This window comes from Gallinula chloropus (genome assembly GCF_964237585.1).
Source record: "Gallinula chloropus genome assembly, chromosome: 5".
In the NCBI taxonomy this organism is placed as follows: domain Eukaryota; kingdom Metazoa; phylum Chordata; class Aves; order Gruiformes; family Rallidae; genus Gallinula; species Gallinula chloropus.
The window spans coordinates 61,994,858-62,015,074 of NC_140090.1; the positions used below are offsets into that span (position 1 = coordinate 61,994,858).

Here is a 20,217-nt window from a genome sequence, read left to right on the forward strand (position 1 = left end):
CATAAAAAAAGACCCCACTTCAGCTTTCTCCATCCTCAGAGAAAATAAGAGAAAACTTGGAAGCTTTCCTTTTAATTCGTACTTCCAAATAGCTCTTGTATTTTATGACTTGTGTTAGGCAAATGTGAAGCTTGAGGTATTTACTGATTTCCAAGCAGAGATTTTAGCTCTGTCTCTTCTTTATTATTCCCACTGAAGTTTGAGAGATTGTTCATAATAAAAAGATTTGGCAGCTTCATGATTCACTAGGCTGGGTATCCAGCCAAGATATAATGATGGTTCATCAACAGCTGTCAACTTACACTGCATGTACTGTGAATTTCAGGTGAAGGAAAACAGTCTGAAGACCACAGAGCCTTGAAATAGTAAGAATTGGGGAACTGCTTTTGAAGATATCATGATGGTGCAACAACCAAATTGTGAGCACAGCATAAGCTTTGAGGTCTCTGTTTCACAATAAAACCTCATGGTTGAATTTACACTTCCAGAAGGTCCCAGTTTCCAGAAGCTCAAAGTAGACACCAGGCTCTTTATTGCGAGCTGCCTCATGACTTTTTTCAGGTGATGCTAGGTGGTGAGTTTCCCTGTTCCTACAGACTACTTTTAGGGGCTTGTCAAGTCAGAGTTGTGCAGCTGCTGTGCAGGAAGGTATGGTGAAAGCAAGCTGGGCATTGCTGAAATGCCAAAGGAAAACCATGTTCATGCATCAGGATGCTTCAGTCCCATTTTTTTCCACTCTCTTTACAGTCAGTTCATCTCTGCAGTCTGTTAATTCCTCCTTGGTGCATAGTTGTATTTCCTGCTGCTTCTTCCCAGATGCCTAGCTCAGGCAAGCTGCAGTGACTAAGTCATCCCAGGAGTATAGGGAATGTGTTCAGAGCAGCAGTACATCAAGGGCTATGAGGAACTCAGAAGAGAAGTACTCACAACATGCCTCAGTTATGGCCCCAGGGAACAAAAACAAAATTCCAGTCTCCACAGGTTTTATTATCATTATCTCAGTTACTTTATCCATGCTAATTGGGCTGATCTTAACACATACAGTGGAAGTGGCTTACAGGCAGGAAAGGATGCTTTTTGGATCAGCTGCTTCTATGCTTCTATGCAGTCATTGCTGGGATCCAGATTTGCCACCAGTGAAAATGTCAAGGTGAAAGAGCAAACTCAGAGCTCAGAAACTCAAGGAATATTGTTTGTGGGCTGTTTCTCACAGATGGACAGGTTGCCAAACTTGAGACTCAGAAAGAAGTGACACATGACTTAAAATCAAGAGCAGTTCTTTCCTTTGTAGAGGTAATCCAAGACTTTTGTATGCTCTGCTTGGGATAGAATGGCTGGCTGAGACAGAAAAAACACAGCTGGCTTTGTCCATCCCAAATAGGCTGGGAACAGGAGCACATAGTTATATCTGCCTGTCCTCTGCATGTACACTTGTACAATTTTCTTTATGTCTGCGGGGTTTTCAGCAGTAAAGGTATGAAGGAACCACTTCATGGCCCAGAGGGGCTCCCAGATCTGTGCCAAAGCTGAAGGCACAGAAGCTCTGCCTTGCAATGGCAGTGGGCTAAAAGAAACATCTTGTGTAGACTTTTCATGTTTTAAAAGGACCTTCTCAGCGTGTAATTTAATAGTTTTAATGAACAGGTTGCAGTTTCTTTCAGGATTTTTGTGGCTGTTCTGGAATTACTTGTCTTTTAAAATCCCTGTCTTTGATTTCCTGCCAGTTCCCTTCAATATTAGTTTTGATTTTTCTCCTTTGCAATTCACAACTTCAATAAAGGCAGAAGAAAACCTTGCACAGAAGGAAAACAAATGTATGAAACTCAAGAAGTGGATTTTATCACTTTTCCATCTCTGATTCCCTTGGATTTCCCTTAATGTGTTAGGAATCCTCAGTTCCTTAAAACAACAGAGAATAATAAATGCTGCAGACAGAAGCACTCTGTTTGCATCAGCTCAATTCCTTTAATATCTGTAGTTTATTGTGCGTGACACTGCATGTCTGATCATGGATTCCTCAGACCGACAGACCTCCTATTGAAATCAAAGGCAGTTTTGGCAGCAGCCACAGGAGTGCCCTGGCACGAAGTCACAGGTTATGCGCTTCAGGGAAAACGCCGTCACACTTTTCAGTAGAGAGGAGAAAGTTAAAAGGTGAAGGAAATGATGGTTCCATTATTTAATTTTTTTTTTCCTTTCAGTTTTGTTGACATGGCAAATGCAGAGCTATCCTGTTTATGTTCATCCCTGCTTCAGGGAAAGTCTGAAGTAGATGTAAAAATGGCTGGGGAGACTGTGGAATGGTGCTTTCTAGTATCAAGTACTTTCATTAGTTTTTATGAGTAACTTCTCTGCTGGTTTGTTTTTTTTTTTTCCAACTAGGGAAATTGCTTTGAAAGTGATATCACTTATGTGCACATTAATCCACAGTTAAAATGGAATGTAAAGGTGAAATTGAAGCTATTGGATTTATTTAAAATAAAGGGAAAGAATTTTTATTATTCCCTGCATTTTGTGACTGAGAAGAGCTGAACTAGGTAATTAAGTTTTACCTGTTTCCTCTGTTTCAAAGCTGATTATTTTGTTTTCTTTGCATTTGCAAAGTCAATTGTAACACTCAGCAAGGCTACCAGTGTTTTTATGACCTCCATGTGCTACCATGGTTCAACATTCTCCTTCATCGGTGTCAGAAAATTGGGCCAAGTCCTGTGCAAATAGGATACAGAGGAGTCCTTGCTCCAGTTGGTCTCTCTACATTTGGGCATTTCCAGACATTTCTTAGGAGAGCTTGCAGTGACCTCTGAAGGCCATATAGTAGAAAACCCGGGATCTGAAAATTAGCTCAGAGCTGTTCCTATGCCTGTCTCTTACTTCTCTCAAGGGACGTATTTTTCTCATGAGGTGAAGTAACTGCATAAAACATTGTCAGGAAGGCATAAGTTGTAACCTTAGTTAGTTAATGGGATGATAAGCAAGTGCTAGAAAATGGGGAGAAAGGAGGAGAAGGATATCTTCAGGGCTACAGCTTGGACGAGCATTCAGGAAACCAAAAGATGACTAGCAATTTGTGTGCAGCTTCTGGAAGCAAGTAGGCTGGGAGCAGTTGCTGTGAGCACCATCTATTTCATGTGCTTTTTGATGGAACATCCACAATTGCATAATCCATAGGGAGTTGCCTGCCCATAGGTACTTGCTGTTTGACAGATCTGTCACACTTCTCAGAAATCAAGATGCAAAATCCATCACTCAGGGACATGGTATATGTGTATCAGATACTCTCTGGGGGATGAAGAGTTCATTAAATAGCAAATTCCTAAACTCATCCATATGAAGAATTTGCATCTGTGACAGATATAATATGGAGAGTACCCATCTTCTAACAGGTGATCTGACTGTAATGTGCTACTAAAGCACTATAAATACTAATTTTACTTCACCCTTTCAGAGACATATGTGTGTGTGAGCCCAAAGGGTAGGAATTGCTTATGCAGAACTTGAGCAAGAACAACGGGATTGTTGCATGAGGGGGACTATGTCTCAAGGAGGCAATGGCACTCCCAGCATTGGCAGTTTGAGGCAAAGCATATCATTGCCTGTGCGGTACAGAGCTGAAGATATGACCTTCACAAAGAGACTTAGAACAGAATTCTGTAAACTTTGCTATGTAGTAGAAAAGGAGCGAATTAGTTGTACAACAGCTGGTGAATCTGTAAGAAACTGGGAGTAAAGCAGAATTATTGCTTCTCATAGGAGGCAATACTTCTGCTACTGAAGGAGGCAAACTTCAGCCGAAGTGCAGAGGTCGATAGCATAGGAGGAGTAATAGGTTAGGTGAAGTCTTGGAGAATTCTGTCATGTTCATTTTCTCGCCCTTTCACTCCCTGTGAGGAATGTGAGCAGTTAACATACTTCAGTCTGTTGAAGAAAAATGCCAGGCATTCTGTTATACCTTCTCCATTTCTCATTACGAATCCATTTGTAGATTCTTACTAAGTATGACTTTCCTTAGGCTATGAAGACTGTTGGCAAAGATGTGAGATTTGCATTGAGACTAAATTTAGAGTTAAAAAAGAGTTCAAGTACTGAGTTCATGGGTTAGTGCAGAATTCTCATTCAAGTTCAAGTCTGAGGTTCATTAAAACTAAGGAAAGTTTTGTGAAAACAAGCATTCTTGGTTGTGGTTGAACTTTTGGCTTTAGATTATAATGAAATGAAAAACTTGTAGAGGTTAGTCTAGATCCAAATCAACCTTCCATCCAAATGGACTAGTATCGCGGATTTATTTGCTGGCCCACACATGATCTTACTTCGTTCCAGCTCATTTCTGTCATCTATTATAAACATTGCAGGTGGTGCTGCAATGGCTGCAAGTTGGAGCACAGGAAGTTCCGCACCAACATGCAGAAAAACTTTCTCACAGTGAGGGTGACAGAGCCCTGGGACAGGCTGCCCAGGGAGGTGGTGGAGTCTCCATCTCTGGAGATATTCAAGACCCGTCTGGACGCCTATCTGTGCAATATGAGCTGGGGAGCTGCTTTGGCCGGGGGGGTTGGACCTGATGATCTCTGGAGGTCCCTTCCAACCCCTAAATTCTGTGATTCAGCAATACTATGCTATCTCCTGGTGCTATCAAGCTGTGAGGTTGCATTGACTGTTACGCAGCAACTCTGCTGCACTGCATGCTGCTGTAGTGTAGTCACCCACTTTGACCCCCTGGAGCATAGAGCAGATGCCCTTATGGCAGCAGCTGGACTTGACCTTGCACACAGCCATTGCTCAGTTATCTCTGAGTTTGCAATACGTGGTGGCAGGACTGAAAAGAGCAGAGCTAATGAGGATACTGGGAAATCTCATGCCCATACCCTGTTGAGATTTACTCCTGCCAAGGAGTATTTTGCTGGACTTACTAGGGGAAAAGTGCAGGGCACATTTAGTCTGGGTATATAGCTAAACTTCCCTGAGCTTTGCTGAAAAGGCACCTCCATGTGCATTTTCCAGACACTAACATCCTCAAACTCATGGGACAAAGGTAAAACCAGTGTTAGCAAACTTCTTAAAAAGTACCATATGCAGTCTGGTAAGTTTCTTTAATGGTAATAACTATTGACAAGTGATTTAAAAAAGATTGCAATGTAGAACAAATACATTGCCTAGGTTGTCTGCATGTTGGTGTGGGTACCCTCTTTTACTCTGTGGCTTCTGAGTTGCACAATCTAGCCAGAATTTTTCAGTGGTGCCTGTTAATTGTCTCTCTTTGCCTCTGACTCCTGTTGTTTGTGGTCCTTTTATCTCCCTTCAGCTCCTCCTTGTGTTTCCTTTGTGCCACCAAAGTGTTCAGAAAGTAAATCAGTTCAATTTCTTTCGGTCCTCTCAAGTTTCAAGACTTGGTTCTTACTTTTGAGGATGTCAGTGTTTCAGTTGCCCAAGAAAAGGGCTGTGGCTACTGTAGAACCCCCTACCACTCCTCTCCTGTACAGGAGGCAGGACTTGCTCTAGTACTGTCCTGTGGATGAATGCACTTTGCACTGGAGACCTTGGAGCTAGTGGTGGCCTAGGTTGGAAATCCCACAGGATGCAGCTGTGGGATTGCAGAAGTAGCAGCTTGTTTCTGAAAGCAGCACACGCTTGCTGTTACCCCTCAGCTGATGAACTTGCCTCTGTATCACAAGCAGAAGCTCATCCATACAGAGGGCAGAGCTTTCCTGTGCTGTTTGTAAACTGTAGAAAACAGATTCACCCTTTTCCTTCTCAAGATGTTGCAGAGTATCATCACTCTCCACTCAGAGTACTACCTGCACATCTTCAGTCTTCCTTCTCTGTTTCAAAAAGAGAACACTGTACATTTAAACTATGGTCCCTCCCTGATGGTAACACTGAGCAAACCCTATAAAACCCAATACCTTTGGAAGTACTTAACATCCTGTTTGAGCAGAGAGTAGAAGAGAGAACGACCCACTCATGAGAGAAGTGATTCGTGCCTCACAGGGTACTCAGAAGCTGCAGAGCTGCAGCAGGCTAACACCGCCAGGGACTGGGGAGGTATCCTGCTGTCACTTTGTCACAGCATACTGTGTTATACTGAGATGTTACACTAGATGGTGCATTCGACAAATTATTTGAAGAGATTGATCTGCCCACGCAGAGAGCTGCTGGTGCAAGGCTCACCCTAACAAGCCCGTTGGCTGTGTACACGCATTATACTCTTTCAATAACTTTTCACAGAGCAGACCCTTCTGTGTGAGAGTTGAGTGTGACCACAGCTACCAAGGCAGCACATAGAGACTTTGACATTGATGTGTGTGAGTTTGGAGATTTTTTTCCCCCATCAGAGATCTTTGCCAAATTTACGAATCACTTAGAAAGAATCAAACTGTAATGGCATATTGAATTTGAGGGATGCTTGAGTCTGGGTAGAGGAAAGATCTGTTGGAAAATAACTGATATTCCTCATTAACCTGCATTTTCTATATCACATCGATCTAAGTGAATTAAACAGAACTGAAGATGTGCACACATGGATTTATTCACTGGAGAATAAATGCTGATTTATTCGCTCCATGGCCAGATACCTTTGCCATAGACAGTGCTAATGAGGAGTGATGGCTTCCCTTCCCCCTCCCCAGAAGGCTTAGCCTGCAGGCAGGGTTGTGGGACAGTGCCTACAGGCAGAGACTCCTATGTCCAGCAGATTTATTATTTTCTGCTCTTCCCGTTGGGTGTGTGGAAGCCCTTCTGTATTCCAGATTTGGGGCAGGTGAGTAGGAAGCACATCAAACAGCACACACATTGCTGGGAACTGTTGACACTTTGACCAAGGAAGTCCACTTTTGAGGTGTGAGCTGCAGGGGTGGTCGAAGAGCTGATGGCTGTAGGTCCATCTTGCAGGTATCAAAACGAATGGGGCAACAGTGCTGAGGTGTGTCCTTCCCCTTTGTGAATCTTTCTTTGGGATTATATTATGGCAGAAATCACTAGGTGGTGCTGTTACGCATCTTCCACTTTTCTTGGTATCCACGCATTTTCAGTCTCTGGAGGAATATTACTTCTTAGGATTGGGTTTATGGTAGCTGAAAGCTGCTGAAATGGAGAGAAGTAGCAGGCAGCAGTAGCTAGTTGGAAGTGAGTGTAGCTTCTTTAAACTCTCATATCTGTAGCTGGGCTGAAATTTCTGGAGGAAGAGACTGACTGCACACAGGTAGCACCCACCCACTTCCTAGAAGTGCACGTGCTCAAATCCAGCATCCTTCCCCATTGAAAACTCAGCTTTGAGGGCCCTGGATTCCTGTTTTCTCCAGAGTGACATCAGTGTGCCAAGGCACAACACTCTCCTAATGTACATGGAGAAATACAGATGTATTCCACAGAAAGGAAATCTCAGTAAGAGGAGTTGCCTTTCTAGGGTCATAAGTGGATAAGTAAAAACATCACAGAAGACATTAGGAATTTCCTGGAAGGAACCAATTCAGTTCTAATTTATTTCTAAACTTTTTATTTAGAGAGACTTTTAAGCACTTTAGATCTCAGATTTATTTTCTGATGGTTTGGAACTTTTATTTTTAGTATAATTTAAAATAAATATGCATTGTCTGTTTCAATTTATTAAAAATCTCTGTAGTTTAAATGGGAATGCATACGTGAATGTGAATGTGTTGTTTGTATTTAGATAGAACCTATATATTGTACAAATGTACACAAAGTTCCCATGGTTTTGTTCTCACACCGATAGTAACTTTAGGAGACTATTCGGAAACCAAGCAACAAAACTCATCATTAACAGAAAGAAGCCCATTCTATCCCCCTCTTAGTGACTAATTTCTGGCAAACCATCTGACCTTTTTTATACTCTTTCACCTCCCACTCTTTGCCTGGGTTGTCTGGTTTAGGCCTTTATCCTTCAGATATTTACCACACATGTAACCATGTATTTTTATATTCTTAGGATAGGGCCTTAGACCTTGCCTATCAGGAAGAAATTATACTGAATTAACTGTACTGATTTAGAAACTGATTTAGTTAAATCAGTGCAACTCTCCTGAGCACTTTACATCACTTCAGTTTAAGTCATGAGTCAGTGAATAACAAATCAATTCTGTTGGCAGAGAGTGAGAAAAATTAGACTGGATCTTCAGCCTTTCCATCTCAGTATTTATTAGGCTAAGGCCTCTTCAGGGCTTGTTGCTGTTCTCTTTAATTTTCCCTGCCTAATGGACCTGATCCAGCTCTTGATGGCATAAATGAGGGTTTTTCCATGACCTCCAGCTGGGAGCTGGAGATGGCAATATCTTTATTAAAAACCCGGAGAAGCTTAGAATGACAAATGTCTCAGACCCGCCTCCTCACTGTATGCAGAGTTCTCAAAGTGTGGCTCATATTGCAGAAATCACCTCTGCTCTGAGAAATGTTATATTCTACATTCAGGTCGGGAAGATTCATGCTCCTTAAACAGCAATCTCTCCTAACATTATGCTAGTGTATCACCATACAAAGCATCATAATCTGATTTGGTCTTCCCAACAACAGGAGATAAATAAGTTCTCAGATACAGTTTGAGATGGGGTGAAAATAATCTTTTTTGTCAATCTACAGATTTTGTGCATTCAAGTTGGGTAGACTTGGGACTAGGTTATTTTGGGTTTTGTAGTGGTTTAACCAGAAGCCAGACTGATGTTGCTTTTCCAAACCAAAAAGCACAGCTTTTTCAACATGCATTTAAAAAAGTGCTTGCTTTTTTGTTGTTGTTCTTTTTCTCCATTTCCACACTTCTAAAACCTACTACTACTAAATAAAAAAAGATATCTGACAATATGCTCAATAAGAATATGCTGAATTCCACTCACTAAAAATTTTGCTTACTGTTCCCAAAGCATCTTATTCCTGGCTGTAGAGAGTAGCTGTGTGGCAGGAATACAACTCTTGGAGTTCCTGTCTATTCCAGAAGAGAGTAACTAACTTGTTTACAAATACAAGATTTTGGTTTAGTGCAAAGTATTTTTTCTCTTTCTGAACTGGATGTTAGCAAAGCTGTAAACACTGTAACCACTGATGTCCTGGCATGCTGTTACAATTTACCTGGAAGCCTGTATACTGTAAGTAGTGATGGCCCCTTCCATTTCCACCTCTATTCCAAATGCAATTTCTTGTTTACTCTACAGGTTTATGATGGAACTTACATCTCTGCCTAAATTCCTTTGGACAAGTGACAACAAACTTCTGCATCACCATTTTCCGGATGTATTGGCTACTGTTCATACCACACAAGACATTCCTGAAGAAGTAGTTTTTGGACCATGCATGCTCCAGAACACCCTGCTGGACACTGTGGCTTTTATTGCTCTTAAGTGTTCTGATAGACGGAACATCCACTATGTATTTAAGGTAGGAGACAGCAGCATTTAATGTTAGTCATATCAAGGAGGGTTGCACCATTTCTGAGAAAGGTAACCTTGCCAAGAGATAGATTTTTGTTGTGTTCAGCACAACTAACAGCTCCTTCAGAAGGGGAGAGGTAGCCAGTGCTTTTCTGATTTATGAGCTGGAGGGACCTCAGTGAAAACTGTTTCCTTTGCAGGAAGAACACAAAGTCCCACTTATGCTGATGATGGATGACTCGCTTCAGCACTGACTGGGAACTGGGGGAGCAAGAGAGTCAAATAGTTTAAAAGCTTCATGCTGAGGTGAAGCAGGATGTTTGTGAGGAGGTATGAGAGCCCTGAGAGACTAGAGAGGGAAGAGTGTCCCGTTGCACTGATTCATGCAGGTGGTACATTGGCAGCATTTACTGACAGATCTGAGCAAGCATTAACCCAGTTTGCTCAGTTATCCATACAAGTAAAATCACAATGGCAATGATCTCAGCACAGGCTGTATGAGCTGTGGAAGATATCAGTGAGGCAACTAGTCCTCACAGTCTTTAGGCCACCTCTGCTTATTGCTGTTAGAACATGGACCTCCTAAAGTTAACTTAGATATTTGTGTCTGTGCTACAGCTGCACTTTCTAATCACTGTAGAGGAGCCTCAGAGATATGTATATGAGACAAAAGGCACTGCCATGTAGGGAAAGTCAGAAATCACAGTACTGTGATGGAGGAGTGCTAACTCTCCAGCTCTAATTCCCAAATTCTGTGTTCCCTAGCCACTGTTTATCATAACATGTTATTTGGACAACAGCTATTTCTGATGCTGACCTCTTACCTTGGCTTTCTGGGTCATGGAGTGTATTCAGTCACTGTCAATGTAGACGAAGTTGTGGGGGGCGGGGTAGTCTTTTACCTACTGGGTAAAACTACTAGAAAAGCAGGGTTCTCCTAAAATTTCTGTGCTCTGGAGCAGAGAAATCCCACGGAATATGTGTAATATGGAAGATGCAACTGTTGGGAGATAATTGTTTGACATTTCTGCTTTAAACAAACAAAAAAGAGAAGAGCCTTCAGGGTTTTTCTGACTGTTTGAGGCTCTAGTAGCAATTTTCTAGCTTGGACAGTGTTATCAATACTCCAGGAGAACTACAAACTCTTTGGAGAAAGATCTCTCCCTAACCAAGGTTTTATTTATGGAATATTATGTATTTCTCCTGGTAGTTTTGGAACAACTATAGACTTAGGAAAGAGTCTCAAAGGGTTTCTACATTGGAAGAGCCTTCCAGAGGGATTGAGTGTTTTGCTACATTTGAGTTAAGTAATTGTTATGTAGCTGTGAAATTGGATGCCTGAGTTGGCTCAGATCTCTCTCTTTTGGCAGTAAATACATCAAATTCTGTGCAAGTAGCTGTTTCAGATGCAACTGGTAGTCTCATATCCTGTTAGCTACTCATAATTAAAAGTAAACTTTCCAGAAATCAGAAACTATTGTTAAGCTCCTAACTTTGTGTGGAGACAATTAATTAACAATTCAGTCATGTTACAGCCTGGAGAAGAGAAGGCTTTTGGGAGATCTTATAGTGGCCTTCCAGTACCTGAAGGGGCCTACAAGAAAGCTGGGGAGGGACTTTATAGAAGGGCATGTAGTGATAGGACAAGGTGGAATCGTTTTAAATTTGAAGGGGGTAGATTTGGATTTGATATTCAGAAAAAAATCTTCACTACGAGGTTGGTGAGGCACTGGAACAGGTTGCCCAGGGAAGTGGTGGATGCCCCCTCCCTGGCAATGTTCAAGGCCAGATTGGATGGTCACATCCAACAGGAATAATTTGGCTGGGTCGATTCTTTGTAGCTGAAGTTCATGTTCATCATGGTTCAGCAACACTCCTGCAAGATGTTAGGGAATGCTATTTCTAACAAAGGTTTCCTCATTCTTGGGCTTTTATGTTTAGTTCAATAGGGCGCTTTCTATTTTTTCTCTCATCCCCTTGGAGACTCTAATTTGGGCACCTTGGGCTAATTTGTACAAATCTTTTTTGCAAAGAAAATGCCCTGGCAACCATTGTTACCTGTGGTTCTTTCCAGCCAATCATTTGCCACAGCAAAGAAAACCGTCTCCTTACTAAGCTGTCTGTCCCACTGAGTTCCTCTGCCCCTTGTAGGTTCCATGAAGAGTCTTATTCTCTCCTCCTCCTCCAGCTTCTACCAAGAAAGCCAGATTGCCTCCCTTGCGATTGAGCCTATTGGGCTGTGAAGCCTTTACTTCATGTGTGGGTGCAAAGGTTTTGCCTGAGGGATTGCCATCTCCAGAAGAGGTTGGACTTGCAGTGTTTGTAGTGTCTCTAAACACATGGAAAAACTAAAGCTGGCACACACTCCTAGTTGACAGCACCCAGATCTTATGTTCTGTCCTTTACTCTTCCCCACCTTCTTTGTGCTCTCTCAGCTCTTTGCCGGGAGGCTTGGTTCCTGGAGGAGCTGTGTTCCCTTTGACTTTGCTTAGAGCACAGGGTGGATGCTCGGTATTTCTGAAACACAGAAACTAATAAATGTCAGCCTCTGTCATAGCTCTTAGTTACAACCGCTGTGTGTGGGTGGGTGTGCTTGTGTCGCTGTCAGACTTTTGTATTTCTCAATCATTGTTAATTACCATGGCGTTCAGAGAAGAACCAGTTACAGGGCATGCTAATTTATTTTCTCCTTTATACTAATTCTTATCCTAATGATCTCTTAATGTTTTATTCTTGTATTCAAGCTAGTAATGTGGTCATACTTTTCATGGTAGGTAATAGAAAGAGTTTAAAACAGAGGAAGAAATAGCCAAATACTGTTTCTGATATCAAACACCAATGAAAGGCTGTCCTGCAATTAGTGGAAAACAAAGAGCTATACATTGCTTGGGGTGAAATTTAGATCATAGTTGTCATTAGACATTTTTCATTTTCAAACTTCTTCCTTTCGAAACAATGACTTAGTGCTTCAAAAATTAGTTGAGGCTTTTTATGTGTGTAAGTGTTGCCCTTGATCACCCTGTGTTTCAGCCTCCAAGCTATGAAAATCTTCCCCATCTTTCAAATACTGCAGAGGATGTAGATCTGTTGTAAACACCAAAAAAAACCCTATAAAGAAATAAATCATTTCCTATTCAGAGCAAATGCAATCAAGTAAATAAGATGGGAGCCACACACTGAACGAGGAAGACAAAGCCAAATGTTTTATATTATTTCCAGAACATGTCAACCTGTGACTAGATGATTCAGCAGTCTTGCAGAGAAAGGAATATATGTGACTTTGCTGTAATATACACACAGAAGGGAAATTGAATTTGAGCAGTAGACTTCATATTTTTTTAGCTTCTGAGTGCCTGACCTTGCAACATAAGCAACACTTTTTAACTAAGTCTGTTTGGCATTTCTAAATGCACATATACTGAAAATAAATCAATCCCTTGCTACTTACAGAAATAATTTAATGAAGCATATTAATCTGATGAGGTTTTATCTATTTAGATACCTTGAAATTAATTTAATCAATTTATCAAAAGCAGGAATAGGAATATATAATTTTACTTCTGAAAAAAGAAAGAGATTATATGTGTGTCATAGTTGTATTTATTAAAATCTATTTTTTTATGTAATCTGGCTAAACAGTTCTATATGCTGATGATGTCTCCTTGGGGTGCTGAATCAAAAAAGCAAGATTATTCTTACCTCTCCTGTTCCATATCCTCTTCTGTCAGTGAAAAACTCCACACGCCCCTGCCCAGAGTGTGTGTTCAGTTCCAGGCTCTGAAATGTACTGCACTGATCCAGGGGTCTGTGCAACTTACAGCCCCCAGACCACAGCACTGCTGGCTCATATCCCATTTTCCTGTGGGATTGAGACCCATACTTACAGAGGAACACACCTTCTGTAACTCTGTGATCTCCACTTGATACAGTCCCAGGGGACAACTTGCATCAGACAGTGCCATGAGTGGGCTGGAGATTGGCCAATGCACCATCCCTGGCATTGCTACGAGAGGTTGCAGGTCATGCAGTGGTGTTTCCTCCTCCCTGCCATGCAGCTGTACTTGCAGAGCTCTCAGTACTGACACTGGGGATGCCTTCTCCCTGTGGCAGCTTTGGATTTGTTGACACTGGTGTATGAATTGGGCTGCCAGCTTTGGCATACTGGCTCTGTGTGAAGCAGAAAACAGGCTTTGTTCTTGAATTTGATGGAACTCTGCTTTGGGTCCAAAGTCCTGAAACTTCCTTTTTTTGTGTCCTGTCTCACAGGTAGATGTTACATCTGTGCACAGTCCCACAGGACTGCCTTGGATGAGACTTGTACAAGCAGCTGCAAATAGCAAGGAGCAGAACTTGGAAGCTTACTTAGAAAATAGTCAGTTATATTATCGCTCTACTAGGAAAATCCACAAAAATGAGGAGCTGCTTGTCTGGTATGATGAGGAGCTTTCCAGCCTCTTGGGTTTCAATGAGATAAAAGCTCAGAGCCCCCAGAATGGTAAGTACTGAATTTTTGGCTGCAGGGGTCACTGAGGACTGAAGTGAGTCTGCAACTTCTGGTGATCTTGAAATACAGGAAATAAAAGCTGTCTGAATCCTTAGCTGGTCAGCTAAAAGAAAAGACCACCTGCTTTGGGGATTGAACTGAAGGCATAAAGCAACAACAAATGTAGATTTCTCAAAGTAATTTTCATTGCTACTTTGCAACAAGGGATGGTGCAGTAGGGATTAGTGCTGAAAGTTTTCAGATGCATAATGGACATCTATGCACGTGACTACTTCAGAATCATAAAAGCTTCAAATATCAATTGGAAATATGCCTTTTTTAGGTCATTGAGGAATCAGGTATAGCTACTGTTCAGATTTAATCTTGTAAACGAGCAGGGCTGTAAAATTATGTAACAACCCAAATAGTACTGCATACAGCACAGTGGGAACAAGGAAAAGGGCATAATTTTAATTCTGAGATATTGTAAGAAGTGTATTGCTCTGAAAGAAATCGAGTTGGCAATTGCTTAAAAAAAATTAATCTAGATTGTGAAGAGGCCAACCAAATCACTGTCAGGACCGTGCCAACGTTGACTCGAGTTGTCATTTGGTCCAAACTTTGATCAAGTTAGACCAGAACATTCCCTTTGTTTGATTTAAACACAGTTGATATAGCTTGGTTTGTAAATGTTCATATGTAGTTGCTAAATTTATGTGATAATGTACTTGCCTGTAAATTAATATTAAATTAATATAGACACAATTATAGCAGGAACCCACTAAATAATTTTAACTGATTTCAGCATATTCTTCTAGCTTCTGTTTAGACACACACAGCCAGCCCTATGAATTTACCAGGCCAAAGTGTTACCTCCACGAGAAGCACTGTATCTAGACTCAAAACTTTAAACTAGTAGGAGTAATGTTCCACTCAAAACAGCAGCCTTATTTTCTTATAAAAAGTTCAGTTTCTGTAGTTTGGGAAGTGATCTAAGTTTTGCAGCAAGGGCCCTGAATCTGCACTGGCATTAGCGTTACCATGTGTAGTCTTGTATGCCACAATAAATGTTTCTGGGTTAATTTCTTTTCTCTCAGGCTTGGGATCTGCCTGCAATTCTAGCTTTGCAAAACTTATCTTCTGTTGTCTGTTTCTGCAGAGTTGAGATGCCAAGAATGTGACCGAGTCTTTAAATGTGAGCATTCCTATCTCTCCCATGTCCGCTTCCTGTGTGTCCCAGAGAAGAGTGCCCTGCTATGGAGAAACTTCCAGGACCCTAAGACTGAAAAGACGTACCTAGCTGAGCAGACCACAAATTTCCATAGCCTGGCAAGGGATCTAGAGGTCAAAATGGCAGCTTGTAGAGATGATGCCCATGGTCTTACAGGAGAGAAGAGAACAAAATCTGAAGAGTCTGAGAATAACAAAAGCAGAAAAACAGTGTTGTTGGAGAAGACCAATAATCTGAGTGAGGAACATAACTGCAGTGGCAAGGAGGGGGTTGGGGGAGAGCATGCATTGGCTGGTTCTTTCTGTAAGCTTAGTTCAGGGAGGCAGTCAGTTAGGAAGGATACTTTAGAGCAGAAGCAGAGTGCTTTCACTGAGGTGAGGAGGATGAAGGAGAAGCTGAGGAATGAGAGACCAAAGGAATCAGAACAGGAGGATGGCATGGTCCCACTTGGCAAAGAGCAGATTTCAAAGGAAGTGTTGCTAAACTCCTCCGGTAGTGCATTCTCCTTTGTGTGGCCCACCAGAGCCCGAGGAGAGCAGAAGAGTGCTTTCAGCAAACCCAGTAAATGTCTAGCAGAAAGACCTGCAATAAATTCTTCTCATCCCATGAGTGAGTCAGCAAAGAGCCTGGGGGAGCTGTCCGGCTTCATTGCCACCACAGACATCATGTGCTGCAGCACTCTTCTCAATTCCAAGGTCTTTGTCAGTGATTTGTGTAACACTCAGATGCTGCAGACAAGCATCACTCGGAGCAATGTTTTCCCATATACCTCAGAACCATGGTCTAAACAAGTGGGAGGACAGTTACAAAACACAACCACCACTTCTTCTTCCTCTTCCTTGACTCTTCTTCCCCCCACCTTCACGTCCTTTGGAGTGGCTGCCCAGAACTGGTGTGCCAAATGCAACCTGTCCTTTCGCATGACATCTGATTTAGTCTTCCACATGCGGTCACATCACAAAAAAGAATACTCCTCAGCTGAGTCCCAGTGCAAGAGGAGACGGGAGGAGAAGCTAACATGTCCCATTTGTCATGAGTACTTCCGAGAACGCCATCATTTATCCCGGCACATGACTTCTCATAATTAGGACTGTGCAGACAGATTTCAAGGGACTGGGCAGGTTGGATAAAGAAGGGGGACATGATTAACTTGTATCCGTTTCTTTTTGAGTTTACATTAATTTCGTACAGGAAATCACTGTTTACAATAATTTATAATAGATTGCAAAAAAATATAAAATGTTTACAAGAGTTGGAGTGGGTTGTAAGTTATGAAAACTCAGCCTAGCCCTTGTGAATCTATTTTCGAGGAAATAAAACAGTGAAATGAATGCACATGCAGTATTAATTTGCAAAGAGTTGGGAGCAAAATTACTGTTCTGCAGTTTTCTTTGCTTGTATTTGATTCGCTGGTGTCTGTGCAGTACAATGTAAATACAGAAGTAACAACCACATCATTGAATGAGGAATTTCTAAGCACTAAAAAAGCAGAGCCTCTTTGCTGAAAGAAACTGCCATTTCTAGCAGCTTTGGTGGACTCTTCTTTATGTTGGCTGAATCAGCTCTCTTATCAAATTTGCCAGTCTGAGTAAAAACCTGTAATCTCACTGTCTGCTTGGCTTTGAAAGGGATTTGAAGTTAAGACTATCTGAAATTTGGGATCATCAGCAACTGACTGCCAAAGAGAGTGTGACTTGTGAATCTGTGTACCTGAGTTCTGTTCTATGCTTTGACACTTTTGAAAAACATTTTACAAAGTCACATCAACCTGGATCTGTATCAAAATGTAATTGCCAATGCTATTATGTAGACAGGGAGGAAAATTCTGCCCTGATATTTGCTTGCAAGATCTGTGTGAATTTAGTAGACATACAGACCTGGGGTGGAGGGGTGTTGAGTTTTCCTGTGGCTTTCAGGTTTTGGATATACTAAAAAAAGTAACTAGGGTATTTGAGATACTATTAGCTACTAATAGATAGAATCTGCACACTTTAATTGTGGATGATAGGCTCTGTTCTGCTAACAGCTAGAAGAGGAATGTCCTTTACAAAATGACACAGGCATACATGAATAGAGACCTTCTATATGCACCAATTCCAGCTTTATTTTTTTTAAAGAAAGTGCCAAATTCTCTCTCTAGCCTGTCTATATAAGACATTTTTCTTTTGCCTGCTTTGGTTTGAGCTCTGCTTAGTCTCAGTTGCAGATGAGTTTATATTGCCCTAGATATGTGTGTGAAGCAACAATCCTGTCTATTGTTAATGCAACTAAGCTTATTAGCCTTTCATTACTGTTTTGTCTGATGTTTTTGTGGCCGGTTTCTGAGCCTCATCCGCTATTACTCCCTTTCAGGTAGACAATGATCAGAAACCACTCATTTCCTGGCTAAGAGTAAAGGACATTGCAATATGCTCCTTATTATTTTCTGCCATACCAATGATATAGTCCAGTGTTTGTCCAATACACACTAGACAGAAGTTTTCTTTGAGTTTCTATGATGATGCCTAGGCTGATCATGAAAGTAAACACTTATAAATGAGAAAAAGACAACCTGAGGGACTTAGGCTGTCGGTCGGGATCAACATATTACACTCATTGTCATCTCTTGGAAGATTCTATAAATTAGGAGACTGTGCTTTTCCCAATATATTGCTGTTGAACATGAGTACATGGCCATTTTCTATTAACATAAATGTTTGACTTATTGCAGGGCAATGACTGGCTGTGCACCCCAGCTTTATTTTCCCAATATAAAGTGATTAAACTATTACATTATGCCTTTGAGTTCAGAAGACATAAATAAATTGAGGCTGGAGGTCTGGTTGGATTGTAACACACCTTTCCAAGGTCAGTGGTGGAAGCTCTTTCACTGCAGTCATTAAAAACCAGAATGAACAAAAGCTTTGAAACATGGAGCACAGGGAACAATCTTGCATTGAGTAGGGGATGATGTGGTTTCCTGCTAATCTTTCCATCTCTATTTTGTGTCCAATAACATTTACTGCGTAAGGAATATATGTATGGCAAGGTTTAATGGGCCAAATTTCACTCCATCTGGTTTTATCTGGGTGCCAGCCAGTTTACTGTGAAGTCAGTGTCCATAAAGTGTAATGAAGGACTCCATGGTGTAACTGCATTCATATGTGGCTAGCGTTATAGTTCCCACTTGTAGTTTAGGCCAGATTGTGATCTCATTTATTCCAGTGCAAATCCAGAATAATTCCATGTTGCTACTCCTGATTTACATCAATTACTTTAAGATCAGTCTGGCCCAGTATAAATAAGACTAAAGATTTTTTTGTGCCATTGCTGCAAAATGTTCTCTTCTGTACTTAGTGAAAGATGCCATATTTTCTCAACAGTTTTATGGTTAGAAACCTAGCTTCAGATTTCTTCTGGAAAAAGGCAATACCAGCTGTGTAATGGTCCCCAGTATTATGTTGGCACATTGCTTCAACATTCCCCTGCTCCAAGGGCCTGTTTTTCCAGTGCACTACACCTCACGTACCACTTAGATCAGAATGAAGCAGTACCAAATCTAACTGGTTACATGTTTTTACTGACTCTGGGTTGGTGTAAGTGATCTTGAGAAGGTGTGGAAAAACAGTCATTGATAAATAGCTGCTGAATCTCAAAACCTCTTCCAAAGGTGTGTTAGATCTACATCCTTAGAGGTCTTGTCAGTAATTAAATCTGCTTATGGTATGAGGCTTAAGCAAGCAGCAAAGCTACAGGGAGAGATAGCTTTATGTCATGAACTTGTTTGGGGAACAAAAAGGTAAGGACTCATACCCTGTTTCTTTGTGGGCATCTCTCAGTCATAGCAACTTACATGCTGTGACATCAAGCAATGTATAAATGCTTTCTGTGCACAGAAAGTCGAGAGACAGTTATGCATACTGGCAGAGCTGATTCAAAATGCAGAAATGGAGAGGAGAGGTTTTTGATGAGCTTTATTTCTGGTACTGTCCCCAGCTGCTCCAGCTACAGGGGTGGCACAGTTTGGTCCTAGAATGAAAAGATTGTGAATTTTCCTCTGGAAATGACACTGCAGGCAAACATGTGCAATACTCCCCTGACTTCTTTGTAGGTGGTCACTGGCAGAAACACTGAGTGATCAAATTGCTTCTTATACGCAACTAAAGTGAACTAAGACTTGTTTACACATAGAACTGACCAATATGACATCTTGCTGCCTGCTACACCTGTGTGGACATCAGCACAAACCAGCATGGAGCCAACGGGATCAGAACTTGATTCTCTATACATAAAAGGAGCTCCTGTGTAAAAACCCTTGTGCAGGCAAAGGGAATATCTTTTATGTGCCTCAAGTTTGAGTGTCTCATATAAACTCGGTTAAATAAACCAGGAGGTTTATCCAAAATTTGTGCAGATTTTATTTCTTTAAACAAAAATATTCATATTAAAGTTGACTGAACCAAATATTGCACAGACAGAAGGAAGCCTAACGAGACAAAGAAAAACAAACTTCCTATAATTGAGTCATGCTGCAAGTTTTTTTCCCTTATGTCTAGATGTCTGAACATCTAAATCGGTACAGATGAAAGGAAATCCTGCTGGAGGAAAGGCACTCCACTAGAGCAGGGACTTACGGAAATCATGAAGGACTGCATTCTGTCCCAGTGCAATACTGTGATTTTACAACAGGGATCTGTGTCTTTTCTACAAGTATAAATACTTGGAAAGTAAAACATAGGAATTTTTTTTTTCAGCAGGAGGAGACCATTGGAGCTCAGCTGACTGGTTCTTCTCCTGCTTTGGCTAGCAACCTCCTGTGTCATTTTGATTAAACAACTGTGCTCATGGCATCTCTTTCTGGATCAGTGAAATGGGACACAGCATAATGCTGTCAGGTTTAGCTGTTGAGGCTGTGTTTCTGCAGTGGATTCTGAGTTTCCTGGTAGGGAATGCCAGATTACGGTGGTATTTGTTCACTTCTTAACCCCTGAAATTTTTTTAATGAAGATGTGTTTCTCTATCAAAACTGTACTCAGTTTTTTTGAAGTGCACATATATACTTGCTTTTTGGGTTGACTTTTGACTAATTGATGCAGTCTGTGGGCCCCCATTGGTCTACTGACCACAGTTTGAAAATCTATAGGGCAGCTTTGTTG

General features: G+C 41.3%; 1 protein-coding gene across 1 annotated transcript; it reads left to right on the plus strand.

Moving 5' to 3' along the window:
- Window positions 1-9,291: 9,291 nt before the first annotated feature.
- ZNF488 (zinc finger protein 488) lies at window positions 9,292-16,170 on the plus strand (the record flags this gene model as incomplete). The annotated part of the gene is made up of 3 exons (XM_084264613.1): window positions 9,292-9,375; window positions 13,635-13,863; window positions 15,011-16,170. 3 exons carry the CDS (start codon window positions 9,292-9,294, stop codon window positions 16,168-16,170), a joined length of 1,473 nt encoding a protein of 490 aa, XP_084120739.1.
- Window positions 16,171-20,217: the final 4,047 nt, after the last annotated feature.